The following is a 21,075-nucleotide window of genomic DNA, read 5'->3' as shown; positions in this document are numbered from 1 at the left end:
TTTTTTTTTTTTTTTTTTTTTTTTTGAGACGGAGTTTCGCTCTTGTTGCCCAGGCTGGAGTAACTCATCTTCTTCACAACAACCCTACGATGTCATTACCATTATTATGATTCCCATTTTACTACAACTAAAGAAACAGTCACAGACATGTGCAGCTAACTACTGGCAGCCTCAGAATTTGAACCAAAGCAATCTGGTTCTGTATTTTAAGTACGTAATCATTTCACTGTGCTGCTTCCACTTTCAAGGCAGAATGATGCATTAATTGCAAGAGACATTTCTGGGCAACTTTGAGCAACTCTGAGCTGCCTCTTTCAGATCTCTCTGAACCACCGCCTCCTCTCCCATTGACCCCTAACCCCAGACTGCCACCTGCTCCAGGTCTGGATACTGTTTCCTGGACAGCTTATTTTTCCCTACTTTCCTTCTTTTCCCACCCAAATCTTTTTCCCTGTTAATTGTACTCCCTATGAGAGTGGATAAGATGTCATTTGCACTATCTGTCATTCACATTATCCCCTCACACAATGCCCAAAACATAGAGGGTACTGAATAAATGCTCAGTCCCACAGGACTGCCCCCACTTCAGCTGCCAGTTGCAAGTAGTGGGTCCCCAGATTACCCACACTTCTGTCCGACTTGGCTACAAACTGGGGATTCCCACCACTCCCTCCTCATGCACAATAATTTGCTATAATTGGTCACAGAACATAGGGAAACATGGCTATCAGTTTATTACAAAAGATACAAAGGAGCAATCAAATGAAGAGACACATAAAGCAAGGTCTAGGTCAGGTGCAGGGCTCACACCTATAATCCCAGTGCTTTGGAAGGCTGAGGCAGGAGGATCACTGGGGCCCAGAAGTTTGAGACCAGACTGGGCAACATAGCTAGACCCTATTGCTACAAAATCAGAAAAAGCCAGGAGTGGTAGTATGAACCTATAGTCCCACATATTTGAGAGGCTGAAGTGGGAGGATGGCTTCAGCCCCAGAGTTTGAGGCTGCAGTGAGTTATGACTAGACAACAGGACTCCAGCCTGGGCAACAAAGGGAGACCCTGTCCCAGGAATTTAAAAGAAAAAAAAAAAGGAGCCGGGCACAGTGTCTCACGCCTGTAATACCATCACTTTGGGAGGCTAAGGTGCATGGATTACCTGCGGTCAGGTGTTCAAGACCAGCCTGACCAGCCTGGTGAAACCCCGTCTCTACTAAAAATACAAAAATTAGCTGGACATGGTGCCGGGCGCCTGTAATTCCAGCTACTCAGGAGGCTGAGGCAGAAGAATCGTTAGAACCTGGGAGGCAGAGGTTGCAGTGAGCAGAGATCATACCACTACATTCCAGTCTGAGGGACAGACGGAGACTCCCTCTCAAAATAGAAAAAAAGGCTTCAAGGGGTCCAGAGTGCAGGAGCTTCTGCCCCCAGGGAGTTTGGGGTGTACCACCCTCCCAGCCCATGGATACATTCACCAATCAGGAATTCTCCAAATTCATTGTATGGAGTTCCATTATGAAGGCATGAGTGCTGAAATCATTGGCCACTGGAGATTAGCCCAATCCCAGCCTCTCTTACTTCTAGTTCTGTTGGGAGTAGGCCTGCAAATTCAATCCCTGTAGTCACAGAGCTGGCTTCTCTGCCAGACAGCTCGATTTGTCCTAGGGCCACCTCATTAACATAAACTCGAATGTGGTTGAAAGAGGGCTTATAAAGAATAACAAAATCTGTTTCTCTTACCCCTATTACTCAGAAATTCCAAGAGTTTAGGAGTTCTGTGTCAGGAAGTAGGGATGAAGACAAAATATACATTTCTTATTATGTCACAAAATGATACGTTCCACCCAGATCCCCTGGAATCCTCCTTTTCCCATGAGTTGCCCCCACACCTTTGTTGGGCTTTCAATGACCTGCATCTGAAGCCCTTCTTCCAAGGACTCCCTCCGGCTCCAGGATCCATTTGATCCCAAGAGCAAAGGGCCACCAGTGCCTGGGCATTGCCAGCCCTCATCTTCACCCCATGGGCTGTTAACCAAGGACTGTCAGATATGGGGTATGACAGCCCAGCTTCCTTCCCATAGGAGTGACAATGCTGAGACCCTACACACACTCCAGAGCCTCCCACTGGGTCAGGTTTCCTCCCTTCTCTTTTCTGTTTCTGGGAAATCTGACCAAAAACCTTAGGTTACCTTAAAAATTCCTCCATTAGCCAATATGCCTGTATATTGGAGCACTCATAGAAAGCTACTATACTTCCAATTTTGCCATAAAATAAAGATAAAATATAGTTAATTCTGAAACTATACCTAAATCTTGGGATTTTACGTTGGTGAGTCAAAGTGTTGTAAGACCATCTCTGTAGTTTAGCTGAAGATGGGGTCCTTGCCACACAGCCATGAAAAATTAGGCACACAATTTGAAGGGTGAGAAAAATGGGATTCATTGGGCAAAAAGGAGGGAAAAAAGGAAACAGGAACCCTCTGCAAAGCCAGAGACCCTGCTGGTGTGCTTCCCTATTGAATCCCAGCTTCCACCCAGGAAGACGAGGGGCCAGGCTCCTCCCAGCTGCAAACAGTGTGGATTTCTGTGGCTCCACCCCAGTGCACATTCCTCCCAGTGCTCAGGCTGGCTGGAGTTTCCCTGGGGGCCCCTTCCCACCTGGCTGTCTCAAAAGGTCTTTTAAGATGTTACATTGCCTCAGAGGTATCTTTCAATCTCAAGCACCCCAGCCTCAGAGATCTCTCAGCAGTGGTCAAAGGAGACTTCCAATTGGTTGGCAGAGAGTGGAAAGGTCAGCACCTAGCACGTGCTACCACTACAGGGAAGGGTGGATAGAGAGTGAGCAGCAAATCTTGGCTCAATACTGGAACTCGCAAAATGGGTTTTCTAACTGTTAGGAGGATACTGTCATAACACAACAATAATGATGAGACCCTGGGTGAAAAATTTAGCAGGATAAAATACACATCAAACACGTCGTTGGGATTATTATAGCCACTCTTTCCATGTTTGTCTACCGATAATTTTAACAGAAGACTTGAGGGTAAAATGTGGAAGTACTGATTTGGTTAGAAGAATCCCAAGGAGCCAAGAGACACTTTTTCTTACATATAGGAAAAGTCAAGGTCCTAATGTATGTAAATGAACTCAAAAGCTGCATTTGCCCTGCTGTTTCTAGGCAGCCACAGCCGAGTCATTTCAAACCTTAAATGAGGAGTGAATAGTGATGAATGCATTTATGAATATCCTCGTTTGAAAACAAATGGCACCACAGTTCCAGGGATCTAAAATATAAAGTTAGTAGCAAAAAAGAGCTGCTCCAAAATCCATACTCTGTAAAATCCTCATCACTCATGAGGAGAATGATAGAACTATAGATCATGGGCAATTATGCTCCGAAGAAATGTTTTGAGCCAGCTGCATTCCTGAGTCCCTCTTAAAATAAAGATAAAAATATAGGAATATAAAACCATAGCCAAATTGCCTCATCATGCTGCCATATTTTTGTAAATGGGATTTATAACAATAGGATCATACAATCAGCTCATTTGCATGAAAAATATTGTGACTACCAATGTTCAGATTTAAGGAAACTGAATTATTTCCAGGATGCAAACTATGTGTCTTTCAGAGAAAGAGAATACAGGACATGACTTAGAGAAAAACCTTCTTCCATCATGTGATATTATCTGTGGTGACATCCATATGACATCATCTAAGGGTGCTCCTTGGGGAGACTTCCTCAAAGCTTTTTTTCTCATCACCATTTAGTGTCCACAGACAGCAAGGAGATGCACCAAGTATATAGATTGGGAAATATGGATTTATTCTCATTATAAGATAAGCACCAAATATCCATATTGATATGTAGACATAGAAATAAATCACTGTAAATCCTAAAGGAATTTTTTTTTTTTTTTGCAAATCTTTTTCCTGCATTCCCTCACTATCAAATCAGCAATTGTGAGATGGACTCATTCACAATGTTTATTTTGATGGAGGCAGGAATTAAACTCCAAAATGGGTGCCCTTATGGAAATCTAACAAATGTTGCAAACTAAGGATGAGGGAAACATAGTATAAATGAGGTAATGTCTTGTCTTCTCTTCCTGTCACCTACTGACCCTGGCCTCAGACTATAAGCACTACTTTCTCTATAGATGAACTAATCCCATCAAATAGAACAGGCCCAAGACAAACAGATGAAGCCCTGTTTTAAATACTTTTTGCTTATGCTATCTACTCTGAAATACTTTTACACATCCTTCAAGCTGATCTTTTTTTATTAAAAAAAAAAAAAAGTTAAATAAAACTGCTATAAAAATAGGGAAGTTACCCTTGTTCATATTATTTCCAAAGAAAAAATATATTTATGGAGGGGAGTTCTAATTCAAGTTGATTAATTCAAAATTTTCATGCACAGTATAAACCACGAGAATATTAGCTAGTATTTGTTAAGAAAATAATATACGCTAGGTATTTATTCTAACACTTTTGAATGTGTTATTTAATTCTCATCCTAACCCTGTGTGTGATATTCTTTTCATACCCATTTTCCCATAAGAAAATGAGGCATGGTTTATTTAAAGTCACAAACCAAGGCAGTCTGTTTTCAGAGCTGATGCCCTCACTTACATTAATGGGCAAACAGGGGAATATGAGGCTTGGAGCCCTTCCTTACTGGCATAAAACTACTTTAAAAAATTATTCTGTTATTGTAGTCTCTAAAATTCCAGGGAGGAGAAAACTGTCTTAAGATATCAATGCTTCTGTTAGTGGGTTTTTAGACTCCAGAAGTAAAACTTGATGTATTCAAGGCCCAGAATCTATTTGTATATAACATAAAAACTCCAGCCCTTTGCATATCCTTCCTTTGGAAAGCTTCCACATTTATAAACAAGCATACACCAGAATTCATCATGTCTTTGAAGCTGGTCTGTTGAAAACAAGACCGTGTATCATAGTCAGACGTCATTTGGGCCATCCTTTGCTGGTTGGGTACATTGGCAATGAAAGATCTGAAGGCATAAACTTGGCAGCAGCTTCAAAATATCCAGTTGGTCCTGGAACGATAACATGCTCATTATGTGCATTTATTGTGCCTGGGCTCCCCGCTGTCCAAATCTACCCAGAGTCTCCAATCAAGAAGCATTGATAAGAGCAATGCTAACATGATATGACTGGGGACAATACAGCGTGACATGACCCGAGGTGATGAGAAAAACATGTGTGGTTTCCTGACCACCTCCTCCCCTTCTCTGCCATGTATTTTAATACATATTACATCCCTGTCTTGGCAGACACAGACAGAGAAGCCAAAAGATATGTATGAAACTGCATCCATCAACACCACCAATGGACCTTCTGGAATGCTGTCACCTTACAGATTGGCTTGTACCCACTGTCTGTGCACACCACACTCTGTCACTAGATTTAGTTCTACAGGGAAGCAAGGTATCTCCCCAGAACCCAGATCACTTCCACAAAGACCTACTGGAATACTGGCTAGGAAGTAAAGAGTCATCCAAGTTGGCATTTGCTTCATTAAGAGGGAAAGGCGGCAAAAGAACCAAATTAGACTTTAAGCCATGACTAGAATATAGAGGAAATAAACATTTAAAATAAGCCAAATCTATATATTTCTGGTTGCCAAGCAACCTTCCAAAGCAGTTGAAGTGCACCCATTTCTGGCCCCAAAACACAAAGGCTCAGAAGCCCACTTTTAAGTAGATACTTTATTTTGTATTCAGAATGATTGTTTATCCTTTATGCAATACCTGAATTTGCAGTAAACTGCATGAGACTACAGCTGAACAACACACTGGTGTCCTAAATATAGGAAATTCTCAATCTACACTATTGTATCCAGGAAATAATTCCATAATTTCCTGTAAGAATTTTTGATCAACCTAGATATTAGGGAAATGCCTTAAAATTAATAAAAGTATTTTCTCTTCATTAAACATAAATAATTGCCTATCTTCTTCAGAGAGCATTCTGTATGTAGATGTTTAAATTGTTCACCCAAAATTCATGGACAAAATTCATATTCAACACTAAGATCCAACTGAACATAATTTAATACATTGATTGAGGATAAAGAAGCTTATTTTGAGATATTCCTGAAACTCAAGAATTTCATTATGATTTCAACTTGTATTGCATGAAAGAAATGTAAACATGACAATTGACAGATGACCTAAGAATGTGGTACAACTGGGCAGTGTCTGTACTGGCAGTTTGGAGACAGTATTTCCCAACCAGTCTTCTCACTTCGGAAAGGGCAAAAAAAGAACACATTATGAACTCTTCTCACTTCAAGTAGTCTACAAACAAGGAGGGTTACTTCTGGATGCATGCTGTTACCCCATGTATCCTATAAAAACATACTCAAATATCAAGATCAAGGCCAACCTGAATTTTAAATCCCATGGTGGTAATCTGGGATAAGACAGGGTTTCTCTTTAGGCTGATGAATTAGATTTTTTTTCTCCTTAAAAAGAAAATCGTAATTGTCTTTTAGCAGAGAGATAAAGGCAAAAGACATAAAGTAATCAACTTAAATGGGTTTTCATTTTTAAAAAATGTGCTGGGTCAACAGAATTACTGAAGAACAAGTTATGTGAAATTTAGTTATAAATGAAGGAAGAAACCAATAAGATAAAGGTATCACATTAATGAAAACAATTATTAAATTCCTGCCCATTTTGATGTTTTCTCTGATAATTAATATTTCCTTCTTCATAAGATGATATAATCTGTAGGTAAATTTGTAAAGAAATTTAAAAATAAAATATGGTTTGAGGGAAAGAAAGAGGGAAGAAGAAAAGGGAAGAGAGAAGAGAAGCTGAGACAGAAAATGTAGAAAGGAAAGTTTAAAAAGTGGCATTTTTAGAACAGCTTCCAGGACTTGAATTAGGTATGGCTTTAATTTTTTTTCCACCAAGTCTTAGTCTTGGCAGGTTTCTGGAAAAAAAAAATGCAGGAATTTCATGGATGTGGGAACTGGTGATGGAAAATGCATTATTTTCAACACAACAATTGTTGTACTTGAGAGAAACTATATGGGAAAAAAATAATACCCTAGAATAAATACAAATGAAATTCATGTATCAAAACCAATACTGTGAAAATAGTTTAAATGTTTCTTGAATTTATATCTAGTCATTAACCTAAATGCAGATTTTAGTTCAAGCCACACTTCTGCCTCATGGTCAGAAGGCCTGAAAACCTGTGGCGTGGAAAATTGGCAGGAAGGAGAATATTGAATTGGTCTCCACGGAAAAACAGATTTTGGCAGCCATAACCTCCTCCCTGGCAGGTCTCTCTCCCCCTCTCTCTTCCTTCCTCCCTGTTTCAATCTTGTCCCAGGAAAGAGGCTGAGGAAAGACCTATAACAGCTACAACAGCAAGCAGCTGTCAATCTGACCATTCATCAAACAACCTTTCTCATTGGCTTTGCATCCTATGGTTAGGGTAAAGCCCCAAAAATGTCCCAGCCCTAGACTCACCCTCTGGAGCACGGAGGCCGTAGATTTCCATTTCTACTGGCTTTGGTTTCCTTCTCCCCTCAATCAAGGAAGCGAGGTGGATCACTTGCCTCACCCAACGTCCCTGAAACAAACTGTAATTCACAAATGGAAATGACGAATTCATTCGCAGAAATCCTAAAAATCTATTCCTCTCTTTCCCCAATCCCCATCCTGTTTTACTCCTCTATTCTGTCTGGTTTCCTCAGGAAAAGCAGACATTTCCTCAGAGTTTTATTTAATCTAGAGGACTTCTCCAAACTCATTTCTCCACCCGGGAAGACCCTAACAGCCCAGCTTACCCCTGAAGTTCAAGCTCATTCCCTCCTAGGCTAGCCCTAAACCCAGGCTCCATTAAGCTGCGCAAGATTTTCCGTCCAGCCTCGTTTCCATCATACCCCCAACCCCAGAGCTTCCAGGAGGAATGTTCGCCACACCCCTCCGGTGGGTTCCAGGCCCTATGCATGAGCGAATTGAGGTGAGAACTACCTCCCCCAAGTCAATGTTGTGTCCGTGTGCTGTGCCTGTGCCTCTCAGTGGTTTTCACAGTGATCTTTTCTCTCTTTGCAGCTGGTTAATAATCCACTAGCAAGTCAGGCTGCCGCGGCTGCAGCAGCCATGAGCTCCATAGCAAGCTCACAGGCCTTTGGCAATGCTCTCTCCAGTCTTCAGGGGGTCACAGGTCAACTAGTTACTAATGCACAAGGACAGGTGAGTGGGAGATGGGAACAAGAGTGCATTTTTATGGCAGATTGAACTCGGAAAGGAAATGAATTTCTTTTGCATGACAGTGATATGTAACCGCATCTATTCGAGGCATATAAATAATGTTTACTAGCAATGTCAAGAATAGAAGAAGGGTTGGGAGGTGTTTCTATATTTTAGAAGCAAGGTTTTTTTTTCTTTCCTACCTCTAGATTGTCAAAGTTTTATTTTGTTTTTATCTCTGTGCTATGACTCATGTTATGATCTTATATGAAGAAGTTACTTTTCATTACAGGGGCATTCTTTAAAAAAGAAAAGTTACATTTTAAAAATAAAATGTCAGTTTTGCTTTTTTTACTTTTCACTTAAAGAAAAACTTGGATAAGGAGAGAAACTGATCAGTTTCCTTCCCTAATTGCTGTGAGATATCTAAATTAGTCGTAACAAAGCCAATGTCTGAATGTGTGGGAAGGTGATGAAGAGGTCTTATAAAAGCAACAAAGAAAAGGGGTGCATTAGAATAAAGCCAATTGCAAGTCAGTCCCATGGTCCCGGCCTCCTGCCAATTCCCACAGAGGCCGGGCAGCCTCTGGCATGCTTGTTGATTTACTTCGGTATGTCAGGAGCAGTAAACCTTCCTCATGTCAGGAGAGAGGGTCTGTCCCCTTACACTGCTAATGTGCCCACGTATCACCAAGACACTGGCAGAGCTTCAGATGACCCAATAAACCCCAGAGCTGCGTAGAAAGCAAACAAGATGAAGCTGATGATGTCAGAGGAAGCTTCCGTCCGAAGGCCTGACTCAGAGTGGTTAGGATCCTGTGTGACTGTTTAGGATCGTGAAATCAAAGGGAGAGGAGCTAGTATTCTTACAAAGGTTTTCTTCCCCCAGCCTTATTTATTTGCCAGCAGTGTGTTCACATACTCCCTGCTTGGCCTGCTCTGTGGAGAGCAGGAATTTTGATGTCTTGAACGCTGTTTTTATTTTACATAAAGAGTAAACAAAGATGCATTATAAAGCTAAATCGTCTCCGTCTACGTCCCAGGGAAAAAAAAGCTGACCTTGTTTGATTTCCTGGGCGGGTGCAGGATTGTCCCGTCAGAACCCCGAGGGCTGAACGATGGAGCTTGTCAAAGAGAGGCCCCATGTAATGAATCATCTTATCACAGGTGCACACCACACATATTAAAGGAGGGTTGTATGAACACTGTGCCCTCTACAGTAACCTTTCAATGTCTGCTTTAACCCTTGTTCCAATCCCTTTTCATCAAAGGATCATTTTATGCAGCTGGCTTTAAATGGAGGCTCTCAAAAGCCTATTAAGATTTCTGGAAGGACGGGGTATCGTTGTGGAGGAAAAGTTGGCTTTAATATCTATAACTCATACTCACATCAGGTCACCGCTTCCTAGAGCTGTGCCCAGAAATAGGACACCCTGCCTCACTCCTGCCAGGCAGTTGGTCCTTGAGATGTAAATTTTAGGAGTTCAAGATAAGAAACCATATCCACTGACAGGTATTTCCTCTGATTTTTCTGTTCCTACATCTAAGTAAAATACACTGCGATGCTCCACCACGTGAACATTTGCGATGCAAAAAATTCATTATATAGAAGGGATTATTAGGAATTTATTCTTCTGATGATTTAAAGGCTGATTGCTTTGCCAGTTAGATATTCTCAGGGGCTAGAGTTACCACCTTTGCTTTTTTGGCCTTTGCCAAACCCCAGGGATAGCTCTCCCAGCCCACAAGTTTCCCTTAGATAATGATCTTCCAAGTAGAAGATTGGTTGGTATTGTGCATACATTGAATAAGAGTTGACTTTAAAGTATCTTATTTTAGAAACTGTGGTATGATCGTTTATTTGATGTGGTACACAAACCTCCTAAAGTGGAAAAAAATTACATTCGCAGAGAAATCAATAATGCCCACTCATGAAATCTTGTCTAAGTTTTAACATATGTGCTCAGTGGGGTCATGTCTTCCATGTAGTGCTGAAAGAGTTCAAGAGTTAAAATACTCAAACTTCCAGTGGATAATTGACCATATTCATGCAGCGATATGGCTGGGCTTTTTGGTTTTTTTTTTTTTTTTGCTCCTGATGTTTAGAATATAAACATGGTTATCAACCCAGGAAAAGGTGCAGGTCCTGCATCTGTTGGCACAGAGATACTTTTGTGGGCCTGTGCAGTGAAATGAACAGCCTTTGGTCAAATTACACCAAAAGAGGCAAAAATTATGTGTTTTTGGTTTTCTGTGTTTGTGCATATTCCTTTGGTTTAGGTTAATGTGGCACAAAAGGTAGCAATACATTGGAACCAGATTCTTACAATTAGCCTTGCTCAAAATACCATTTAAAATAGGATTACTCCACCAAACCCACATTCAGTTCCTTAAAAATCTCCGTAGCACTTTTCCCAGAAAAGATACAAAGAGAAACTCTGAATATATTTAAAGACTCTTTCATCTGAGGTCTTTACATCAACTATTGTTTACATTTGGAAGTTCATCCAGGAGTTATCACATTAAAATCTAAACCTAAGTGTGAAAAGCATGTTTTACTCTACTGAGAGTTTCGTGAGGTTAGGTCTGTTCAGAAGGCATGGGGTGAGATGGGAGTCCTATTATCAGAAATGTTCTGATCCTTGCTCCCTTCCTGCTGGATTCTTCTGGCTACCCGAAAACAAAAGACAAGATTGGCCAGTAGTTAAGACTTTGGATTCAGAACCACCTAGGATTGGGTTTAGGCTCCACCTCTTTCTAGTTTTATGATCTTGGAACCATGACTTAACCTACCTAAGTCACAGCTTCTTTCTTTCTTTCTTTCTTTTTAATTGTATTTTAGCTTCTGGGGTACATGTGCGGATCATGTAAGATTGTTGCATTGGTACATTCATGGCAATGTGGTTTGCTGCCTCCATCCCCCCATCACCTATACCTGACATTTCTCCCCACGTTATCCCTCCCCACGCACCCTCCCACTGTCCCTCCCCTAGCACACCCCCTCCAACGGATCCCAGTGTGTGATGCATCACTCCCTGTGTCCATGTGTTATCACTGTTCATCACCCACCTATGGGTGAGAACATGCGGTGTTTGCTTTTCTGTTCTTGTGTCAGTTTGCTGAGAATGATGGTTTCCAGACGTTCAAATAGAACCTATATGAGGCAGCCGTAAGACATACCCACTGTCTCACAGGGCCCACAGCCTGTGCCACTGGTGCACATTTGCAGTGCAAGCAGTCTTAAGGCTGCCTCCTCAGCTGGGCAGATGCCCACCCCACCTGGGGAGACATGCCAGAATCTTCTTCAGGCTCTTGGCCCTCAACTTTCAGCAGAAAGAAATCCCCCTACCTGGGACTTGGCAGTTTTGCTTCCCTATCTTGGCATCTGTGTTTCTATTAACTGGATATCAGTAAACTTAAAGAGATAGGAAGTCTCCATATATTGAAGATTTTTTTTCTTGTTCCTTTTTTTCCCCAACCAGTAGTTATTATGAGCAAACATGGAGGAAACGCTTTAGTCATTTTTATAACTTTCTAACCGCACCCATTCATGTGCCATTAATTCAAAGAACAGACACTATTCAATAGAGTTACAAATTTTAACAGAAATACTACATTCTAAAGTCAGAGTAGAGGACAGTCATGGTGGCTCAGGCCTGTAATCACAGCTCTGTGGGAAGCCAAGGCAGGCTGATCACTCCAGTCCAGGGGTTCAAGACCAGCCTAGACAACATGGCGAAACCTTGCCTCTAGGAAAGATACAAAAAATTAGCTGGGGCTGGTGGCAAGGATCTGTAGTCCCAGCTACTTGGGAGGTGGAGGTTGCAGTAAGTCAAGATTGTGCCACTGCAGTCCAGCCTGGGTGACAGAGTGAGACCCTGTCTCCAAAATAAATAAATAAAATCATAAAGTACATATCTTACCAGAGATGTTAAAGGTTCTAAAATTTTATCATACCCAGCTTCACTCTGAAGTGGGAAGGTAGCATGTCTCCTCCTGAAATTAGTAGTCATGAAATTAACATGACTATGGCATTGCTGAGAAAAGCATCCTAGTTCTCTGTTTACTGGATCTGGAAATCATGCAAGTGTGGCAGGTGGACAATGGAATGCGTGCTAGCTGTGGACTTGTCTGAATTTCAGGTTGGCCCATAACTGGCTCTGTGACTTTGGGTAAATTACTTGAGCTCTCTGAGCCTCAGTTTTACCAATTATAAAGTAAGGGCAATAAAATCTAAGCTCCTAGGCTGTAAACATTAAATAAGATAATGTGTGGAAAAAGCCTACCACAGTGCCTGAGTACACAGGCAACCTCAACAAATGGTTGCATAATTATCATCATCATCATTGTTATGAATTTTGCCTCATATTTTCTGGAAACCTATATTTGATCTGGACATGCAGCAAGAGGCAGCACAGTGAACAGGCAAAAAGAAAGGGTTCTGGAGCCAGACTGCCATCCACCAACTGTGAGACTGGGCAATTTCCTTATTCTGTGCTTCAATTTCTTCATCTGAAAAATGGAAATAATAATAACACCAGGTCCTAGGATTAAAGTGCTTAGGACGGCATCAGGCATATAATCATCAGTCAATAATACTATCACCCAATAAATGCTGTCTGTTTTAATCAAGATGGTATATGATTTCAGTTCATAACTGTGCACAAAAACCCATGCTGAAGTCTGTGTAGTGTGAGGAGTTTGAGAATGTGAAAATCTTAGTAGTAGGACATTAAGTTATTTTAAGGAAATCTTACCCTTATCTTGGATAGTTCAGTAGGGAGGAGGGAAAGTGTGAGTGTATATACGTGCTCCTAACACTTATTCAGTGGGTATGTTCAAGATTTGGCAAGTAGATTTACCATCGACTTGTTCAGCTGTAGAATTGGCTTCCCTGGTGCCCCTGGCAATATCTCCTTATTGGCATTATTGCAGAAAAGTAAAAGCAAATGAAATTTTATTTTATCCTGGGGCTAAAGAAAGCATTCTCTACATTTTAACTGAAGCTCAGAATGTTTCCTGATAAAATTAAATCTTGGACCACTGCAAAATTTTCTTAAGTGGCAGCAAGTAAAGTCAAAGATGTTGGTCTTTAAAAAGCCAATCAAGAGGAAAAATCAAGTAAACATTACTATTTCAATGTATTAAAAAGAAGGAAAGGCAGGGCACAGTGGCTCATGCCTGTAATCCCAGCACTTTGGGAGGCCGAGGTGGGCGGATCACCTGAGGTCAGGAGTTCAAGACCAGCGTGACCAACGTGGAAAAACCCTGTCTCTACTAAAAACACAAAATTAGTTGGACGCGGTGGCACATGCCTGTAATTCCAGCTACTTGGGAGGCTGAGGCAGGAGAATCGCTTGAACTTGGGAGGCAGAGATGCGGTGAGCCAAGATCGCACCATTGCACTCTAGCCTGGGCAACAAGAGTGAAACTCTGTCTCAAAAAAAAAAAGGAAGGAAAATGTCAAGAGATTTTACCTAGTCAAGTTACTCAAGAATACACATACTACTGTATAACAGCTGAGCAGAGTTGGTTTGGTGAGATTTGGAAGGATTTGCTGGAGCAGTGTAGGATAGGCACTGCCTCCTAAAATCACCACAAGGTCATGATTAAAGAAAAGCAATCAAATGATTCTAAGAGCAGCCTGTGCATTGTAACTTAGAGGATATGAGGATATGCCCTTGATTGTACAAAACCTTTGATTGTGACTCAACTCTATTCAAAAGCTCTGGGCTGGAGAGGCAGGAGCACCAGCATCATGGATCTACACAGCTGGAAGGCCATAACAATGTCATCACTTTCCAACGTGGTTAAAATCACGTATATTAGAATTGAAGCAACATGATGTTCAGATGGGGATGTTGCTCTGAGTTGTAATAAGATAAATAACATCTCCAAAGAGCCAGAGAGTAGCTAAGAGCATGGGCTTTGATTGGAACCCAAACACTGTCATTTCTTAGTTGTGTGGGCTTTGGATAAGTTATAAAACTTTTTCTGGGCCTCTGTTTCCTCATCAGTAAAACAGGAATAATAGGCTTCTCACATATATTTGTTGTGGGATTAAATGTGGTAAAAGAAGAAAAAGTGCTTGGCACAGTGCCTGATGTATGTCATAAGCGTTTAATAAACCATAGCTATTCTTTTAGGATGAAAAACCAGCAATTGACCCTGAACTGGGAGTTGCTAAAGTAATTAGCCCATCATTTAAATACATGGGAATCTTTTAAAGCAAACCACTACAAAATAAATGAAGATTAAGTTATAGTAAATGCAAATCTCACCCAAAGGATTGAAATATAATGAATTTATTCAATGAGTCAGAGTCCCTCTCTAGGTTTTACTAGGTTTGCTAGAAGAACTAACAAAGCCATAGCTGCACACATTTGTAAAATTATTTTCAAACCCTGTGGAAAAGAAATAGTGTGTAATTCTGACCATGTGACTAAATAAATTAGGTGCATTAGACATATCCTGCCAAAGCCAGTTGATCAGGAGTTTAGGGAGATTCACATATATTACTTTATTTCCTTTTAAACAATGAAACGTGATATGTATAGAAAGTAATTTTTGTAAAACAATACAACAGGCACTCTTGTTTAACCACCTACATCATATTAGCTATACATTAACCACCTAGATCATATTAGCATTTTCCATATTAGCTTGTTTCTTTTTTTGAATTTTTCTTTTCTTATTGTTAAAAGAAACAGAAGGGTAGGAGTGGCAGGGAGCGGCCACACACAAAAATTAATTAATAAAAAATAAAAATAAATTTTAAAAAGAAAAAAAAACAAAACATGACAGACACTGCTGAAACCATATAACGCCCTCTTCTCCCATATCCCAAGCCATAATAAAACGAATCCTTTCCATGGGAGTTCTGCATTTTCACTTCCAAATGTTTATTGGAGGAGCAAGATACAAAATAAATATGTACAGAATAATACCATTTTTAAATACAAAAAAGGCAGTAGAATATATTGTTTATACATTTTGCATAAATAGGAAACATGTTTTGTTGAAAATTCAGAATTGGTGTCTATATATTTTCTCACAAATATTATGAACAGAGCAATCTATTACATATCACATTGCTTAACTAATGGTTTTGGCCATCTTTTATAAACCAAAAAACAATCTGAAAAAAGCTTTTATTTTCTCATTTGCAATGTCATTATAGGAAGTTTTATTTTAAAAGATGTAAAAATTAAATCACATCGTGTGAACTATACTTCAAGTAGCATTTTTTTTAATCGAATAAGATTTCTTAAATTAGCTCTTTCTAGAGACTGGGAAATATATATGTTCATGGAATTAGTAACATTATAGGAATTTTACACTGACTCCATCTGAATTATAAAGATAAAACAATAAACAACCTCAATCTTTCTACTAACATACCGAATTTCCCCTTTGAGCCCAGTTGAGAGCTTTGTTTCCTCATTTCAGGAGATGCAGTGGCATTAATGCAGTGTTTCCCTAAGTGTGCGCTTCGAGAAAATAACGAGCCCCTCAAGACGCTCCACAAACGAGGGTCCCCTGGTCCCAGGAGCCGGGCAGCGCCGTCTCGCGTGGGACCCACCCGCGGGCGGAGCCAGGCGGCAGGGCTGCCCCACCGAGCTTCACCCCAGCAACCCCTTTAACTTTCTTAACCCCGTTTTTCCCAACCCAACACTTCCTAGAATACACGTTGGCAGAGCCCACTTCAAAAAATGCTGCAGGAAGCCATTCACACGCATTCCTATCCACATTTTTTAAAATGCGGAATAGTGATTTAAATCAGAAAAGAACCTCTTCCAAGGGGGGTTTGCTTCGCAACGGGGGCTTCGCGGTGATTTCTGTGCTGCTTCTGAGGGCACACACCTACATAACACGTTTGCAGAAATAAGGGGTCTCCACCTGTTCCCCCAAAGTCCCAGGGACTGGTAATCTGCACACCGAGGGCAAATGAACGTGGGGCGATCCGGGGCGCTCGCTGAAGGGGCTCTCCTGCAGTGCCCGGGCACAGGGGGAGTGGAGGGGCGGCTGTGAAGGGCAGGAGTGTTCTCGCCGTCCTGAGGCCTGGGACCCTCTTGATGGTAAAGGGCGCTGTAGAGCCCCGAGGCGCAGGGACTCCGCGGGCGGCGGACTTGGCGGGAGGCTTCGCTGCGGGGCGGCCCAGCTGCGGACACGCGGGACGTTCGGCGCCCCAGCTGAAGCGCGGGGCTGTGCCTCCTTACGACCGCGGTGCGGGCCCTGCCCAAGGTCGCCCCGCCCTCCACTCTTCCACCCCCACCCCATTTCTGAAATGAAAGACTTAATCGCTTTAGGGTCAACTTAAAGAACTGAAAGTAAAGCCCTCTCTGAACTCTTTCTTCCTACCCTCCTTCCCCAGCAAAACTCAGCAGAGCAAGCTGCCATGAGTAATAAAAGAGGTGTGCAGGAATGTGCAGTGAGAAATCTGGTTTGTGGGGTTCTCCCTGAAGATTGAGCCACCGAGGGCCAAGATCTCTCCCACTTAAAGCAGAACTGGTGTGCTGTCACTTTTTCCCCCTCTGGCTTCTGCAGCGTTTTGTTTATTTATTTATTATTTATTTATTTTGAGACGGAGTCTTACTCTTGTTGCCCAGGCTGGAGTGCAATGGTCCAATCTCGGCTCACTGCAACCTCCGCCTCCTGGGTTCAAGCGATTCTCCTGCCTCAGCTTCCCGAGTAGCTGGGATTACAGGCGCCCACCACCACACCCAGCTAATTTTTGTATTTCTAGTAGAGATGAGGTTTTGCCATGTTGGCCAGGCAGGTCTCGGACTCCTGACCTCAGGTGATCCACCTACCTCGGCCTCCCAAAGTGCTGGGATTACAGACGTGAGCCACAGGCTCCCGGCCTATCTTTTACATTTTTATTCATGAGTATTTCATTTTCCTGGGAATTGGGAAAAGTTTTCTTGTGGAGTCTCCTGAATCAAGATCGTTGACACATCCTTTCTGTCTAGATAGGAAAGGACCAGTTAACTAATGAAGCAACCTAAATAGCAGCTATAATTCTAAACAAGTGCTAAGTAACAAGATGCCATTTGCAAACAGCTCCCTCATAGTCTGACATCTTCAATCTTTCTTTCATGAGCATAGTTTACATTCCAATTAGTGCCCCCTAATGGCAAAATACTATAACTAATGTTCATTTGGGTTATGACTGTGTGGTGCAAAGCTCTTTAACTGGCTTCATTCTTAGAGGAGTGCTGGGCTTCAGCTGAATACTCCTTCAGGCCAAGTGACTTCTAGAAAAGAAAAGTGAAAATAGTATTTCCCATGCATTGAGCCTTCACCCTGGGGCTGGTATCATCTATAATCCTAACAGATTCGAGCAGTTCACGGTAGGCTTTATTATCTCAGCTATGCAAAGGAGCAAACTCTTGAGATATCAGAAGTTAAGTGACTCCCTGGAATATCTCTTGGAAGTGGTAGAACTGAGATTTGAGTTCAAAGTCTATTCCCATCCTTCCATATCACCCCGATTTTCTCAGGTTCAGAGACCTGGTTCATTTCCTGGATGTTCCATAGACATTTCACACACTCTAGAACCTTCATTTCTCCATCAGCAAATGGGAATTGTAATTCTTGCTCTGCCAAACTCACAGAGTTCTCTTGAAGGTGTACACACACACATACACACACTTTGAAAACTACATAAATGTAAACCTTACTGAATAAATACAGGGTATTTTAACTGGTATTCTTACTATGATTATTTTTGCTTATCAAAGGAACTGGACAGGTAGTGTCAAGAAATTTTCTAAAGCAATGAGACATTCTTGAAAAGTCTGTATCAGATCTTCACTTCTTGCCAGAGAAAATTGCCTCAAGGTGTCCATAGGTCTCCTGCCTTCCAATGAGGCAACCTAGTAATGAGGAAAGAAATGTATGGTGAAGGCTTGGTATGGGCACTCATTAAAGGAGCCTTTCGGTGCTCAGTAGAAAACCCTATCCCAGTGAATCTTCTGTTGGGCTGAAGATTGCAGCTGAAGATTGTTGTCCCATGCAGCCCAATTGATTGAGCTCATAATGTGGTAAGACTCCGTGCATTTCTAGATCCACCCAGAATGAGATAAGCCCTTCCAAAGAAAAAGAGAAAATATCACATGCTGTATTTTGAGTCTAAGACACCACTGACTTTAAATTACACTTAAAGTCATACCACTTAGTTTTAGAGGAGAGGAAAGAAAATACTATCACATTAAACAAATACATCAATTGTTAGAGGTAGCCTAATTTCAAAAATGTTAAAAATATAAAAAAAGAAGGTCATTAAAATATTATAATTGAGGGGGATACTATAATTGAGGAAATACACTATTTATTTGATAAAAATCCTAACCTATTCCATTATCAGTAAGACCATACAATGGGCTATTGATGATGGCTCCTTTTTAGTATTTAACAAAAATGAGAGTAGAAGCCATTTATATCTCAGCTTTTCCAACTGTAGAATGAAAATTAAACTTGATTTGAGTAGAGGGGGTGGGGACAAGAAAAGGAGGAAGTGCTGAATTTTGACTTAGCATCCTAAAACAACATCAGCTCCATCTACAAGCTATTTTTATAGTTAAGAAGAGGATTACCAGAGAGGAGAAAACATTAAATTCACATGTGAGAAACATTCGACTTTCAAATAAACATTCAGTGTACCATTTACCCACACGATATGCCCAATAATGCACCCAACTTTCTTGTTGACCTGTGAGTTATTGACATGATGAATACTCAAAGATATCATCAACTCACAGAGCTAATAAGAAAGAAATGAGAAATAACTCAGAGGTAGGTAGGAATGGAAAAATCACAACTCTCAACAGTGAGAGGAGCCAGATTAAGTTCAAATGTAGGCCTTTGAATGACCTAATTGAATTTAGTGCATTAGTCATTGCTTCAAATTAACATTTTTCTCATTAACTAAGCTTTTCTACTTGTATAACTAACAATATAAGTAGATCCTGAGAAGATGTCATCAGATGGAGAGTTCAGAATACTACAGTGAAGTCAAGATATGATGCAGCTTTATATGCATAAGTAAATGCTATTAAGCAACACACAGATACACAAACAAGAAAAAAAGTTGCATAATCTTTAGATTAGATACTTACCAACAGACATTCACAATAAATCAATCTCCTTAGAGTAACAGAGGTGGACAGTGCAAATGTCCATGTACTCACATGAAAGGTGGCCAAGGATAAAGAACATGGGCTTTCAAATTCAGACAAATCTGAATCCTGACTTCATCTCCAAGCAGCTCTGCACCTCCTGACAAGACATGTAATCTTTCTCAGCTGCAGTTATCTCTTCCATGAAATGACACCAATATATTCCTCTCAAGTTTGTTAGGAGGATTAGTATTAATAGCAATAATAAATTAATACATTGCTGCCATTAATTGAGCACTATTTATGTGCCAAGCAGCTATTTATGTGCCAAGCACTTGATATATTACTTCATCTTTACCACCACACACAATATAGTTTATTCCCATTGTACAGATTAAGAAACTTCCAATATCACCCAACTAGAAATGACTGGACATAACAAACTTAGTTATGTCTAATAGAGATTGTTTTTAACCACTGTGCTGTAATAATAATTTAAAACATTTTTGTTTTGTTCACTGCAGCTAGAACCAAGTGGCTAGAATGGCACCTATCCACTTTATGTGGATAAAGACCATGAATATAGTAACAAAATCTGTGGGCTGAATGGAGTATTTCATATGTGTCAATATGCTATTCAATAAGCATTTTTTTCATAAGTTTATCATTTCATTCTCACAATGATTTTGCACTGTTATCTCTAATTTATAGCTGAGGATCTGAAGGCTCAGAAAAGTTAACCAGGTCAGGCATGCTGGCTCATGCCTGTAATCCCAGCACTTTGGGAGGCCGAGGTGGGCAGATCGCTTGAGGTCAGGAGTTTGAAACCAGCCTGGCCAACATGCTGAAACCCCGTCTATACTAAAAACACAAAAATTAGCCAGGTGTAGTGGCAAATGCCTGTGGTCCCAGATACTTGAGAGGCTGAGGCAAGAGAATTGCTTGAAACTGGGAGGCAGAGGTTGCAGTGAGCCAAGATCACACCACTGTGCTCCAGCCTGGGCAACAGAGCGAGACTCTGTCTCAAAAAAAAAAAAGAAAGAAACGTTAACCAGATTTCCAGAGCAATACAGTAAATGATAGAACCTGGATTTGAGCCCACATCTGGCTGCTTTAAAGCCCAGCTTTCCTCTGAAGCAAAGCTGCTTTCAGCATAACATGTATAAGTGCCTAATACAGTGCCCGCCATATAGTAGTCATTTCATATAGTGCTCTCCTCATGCATATATGTAACCCACTTAGGGTAGCTGATCTAAAATAGAGTGTGTTTGGGTTTTTTGTTTGTTTTTTGGGACCGAGTCTCGCTCTGTCACCCAGGCTGGAGGGCAGTGGTGCAATATCTCAGCTCACTGCAACCTCTGCCTCTTGGGTTCCAGCAATTCCCCTGCCTCAGCTTCCTCAATAGCTGGGAATACAGGCATATGCCATCACACCCTGCTAATTTTTGTATTTTTTAGTAAAGATAGGGTTTCACCTTGTTGGTCTTGATCTCCTGACCTCCAGTGATCTGCCCACCTCAGCCTCTCAAAGTGCTGGGGTTACAGGAGTGAGCCACCATGCCTGGCCTAAAGCAGAGTCTGTTTAATATATCAAAGTTTTATGCGGAAATGCTTTTAAGTGGGTCATCCAGCATTACTATGTCTGATGAAATTGGCAATTGTTTACTTAGTTAACTTACTTCAATTGTTTTAACAACTAACATTTTGGGGTTGTTGAAAAAA

The 21,075-nt window shown here is 41.0% G+C and overlaps 1 protein-coding gene across 5 annotated transcripts in view; it reads left to right on the top strand.

Moving 5' to 3' along the window:
• The window catches only part of POU6F2 (POU class 6 homeobox 2), a 469,840-nt gene that overhangs the window by 400,517 nt on the left and 48,248 nt on the right, over nucleotides 1–21,075 (top strand). For 4 of the 5 annotated variants that reach the window (XM_032244455.1, XM_032244453.1, XM_032244451.1 and 1 more), the window contains one exon: nucleotides 8,097–8,237. The exons of the other annotated variant lie outside the window; for it this stretch is intronic. In XM_032244455.1, coding sequence (XP_032100346.1) covers nucleotides 8,097–8,237 — 141 coding nt within the window. The remainder of the gene's footprint in view (nucleotides 1–8,096; nucleotides 8,238–21,075) is intronic. 5 annotated transcript variants of the gene reach the window in all.

This window comes from Sapajus apella, unplaced genomic scaffold (assembly GCF_009761245.1).
Source record: "Sapajus apella isolate SASKATOON/1434 unplaced genomic scaffold, GSC_monkey_1.0 scaffold54, whole genome shotgun sequence".
NCBI lineage: Eukaryota > Metazoa > Chordata > Mammalia > Primates > Cebidae > Sapajus > Sapajus apella.
Note: the sequence above shows the minus strand (reverse complement) of the source record. Positions and strands in the feature narration are given on the sequence as shown.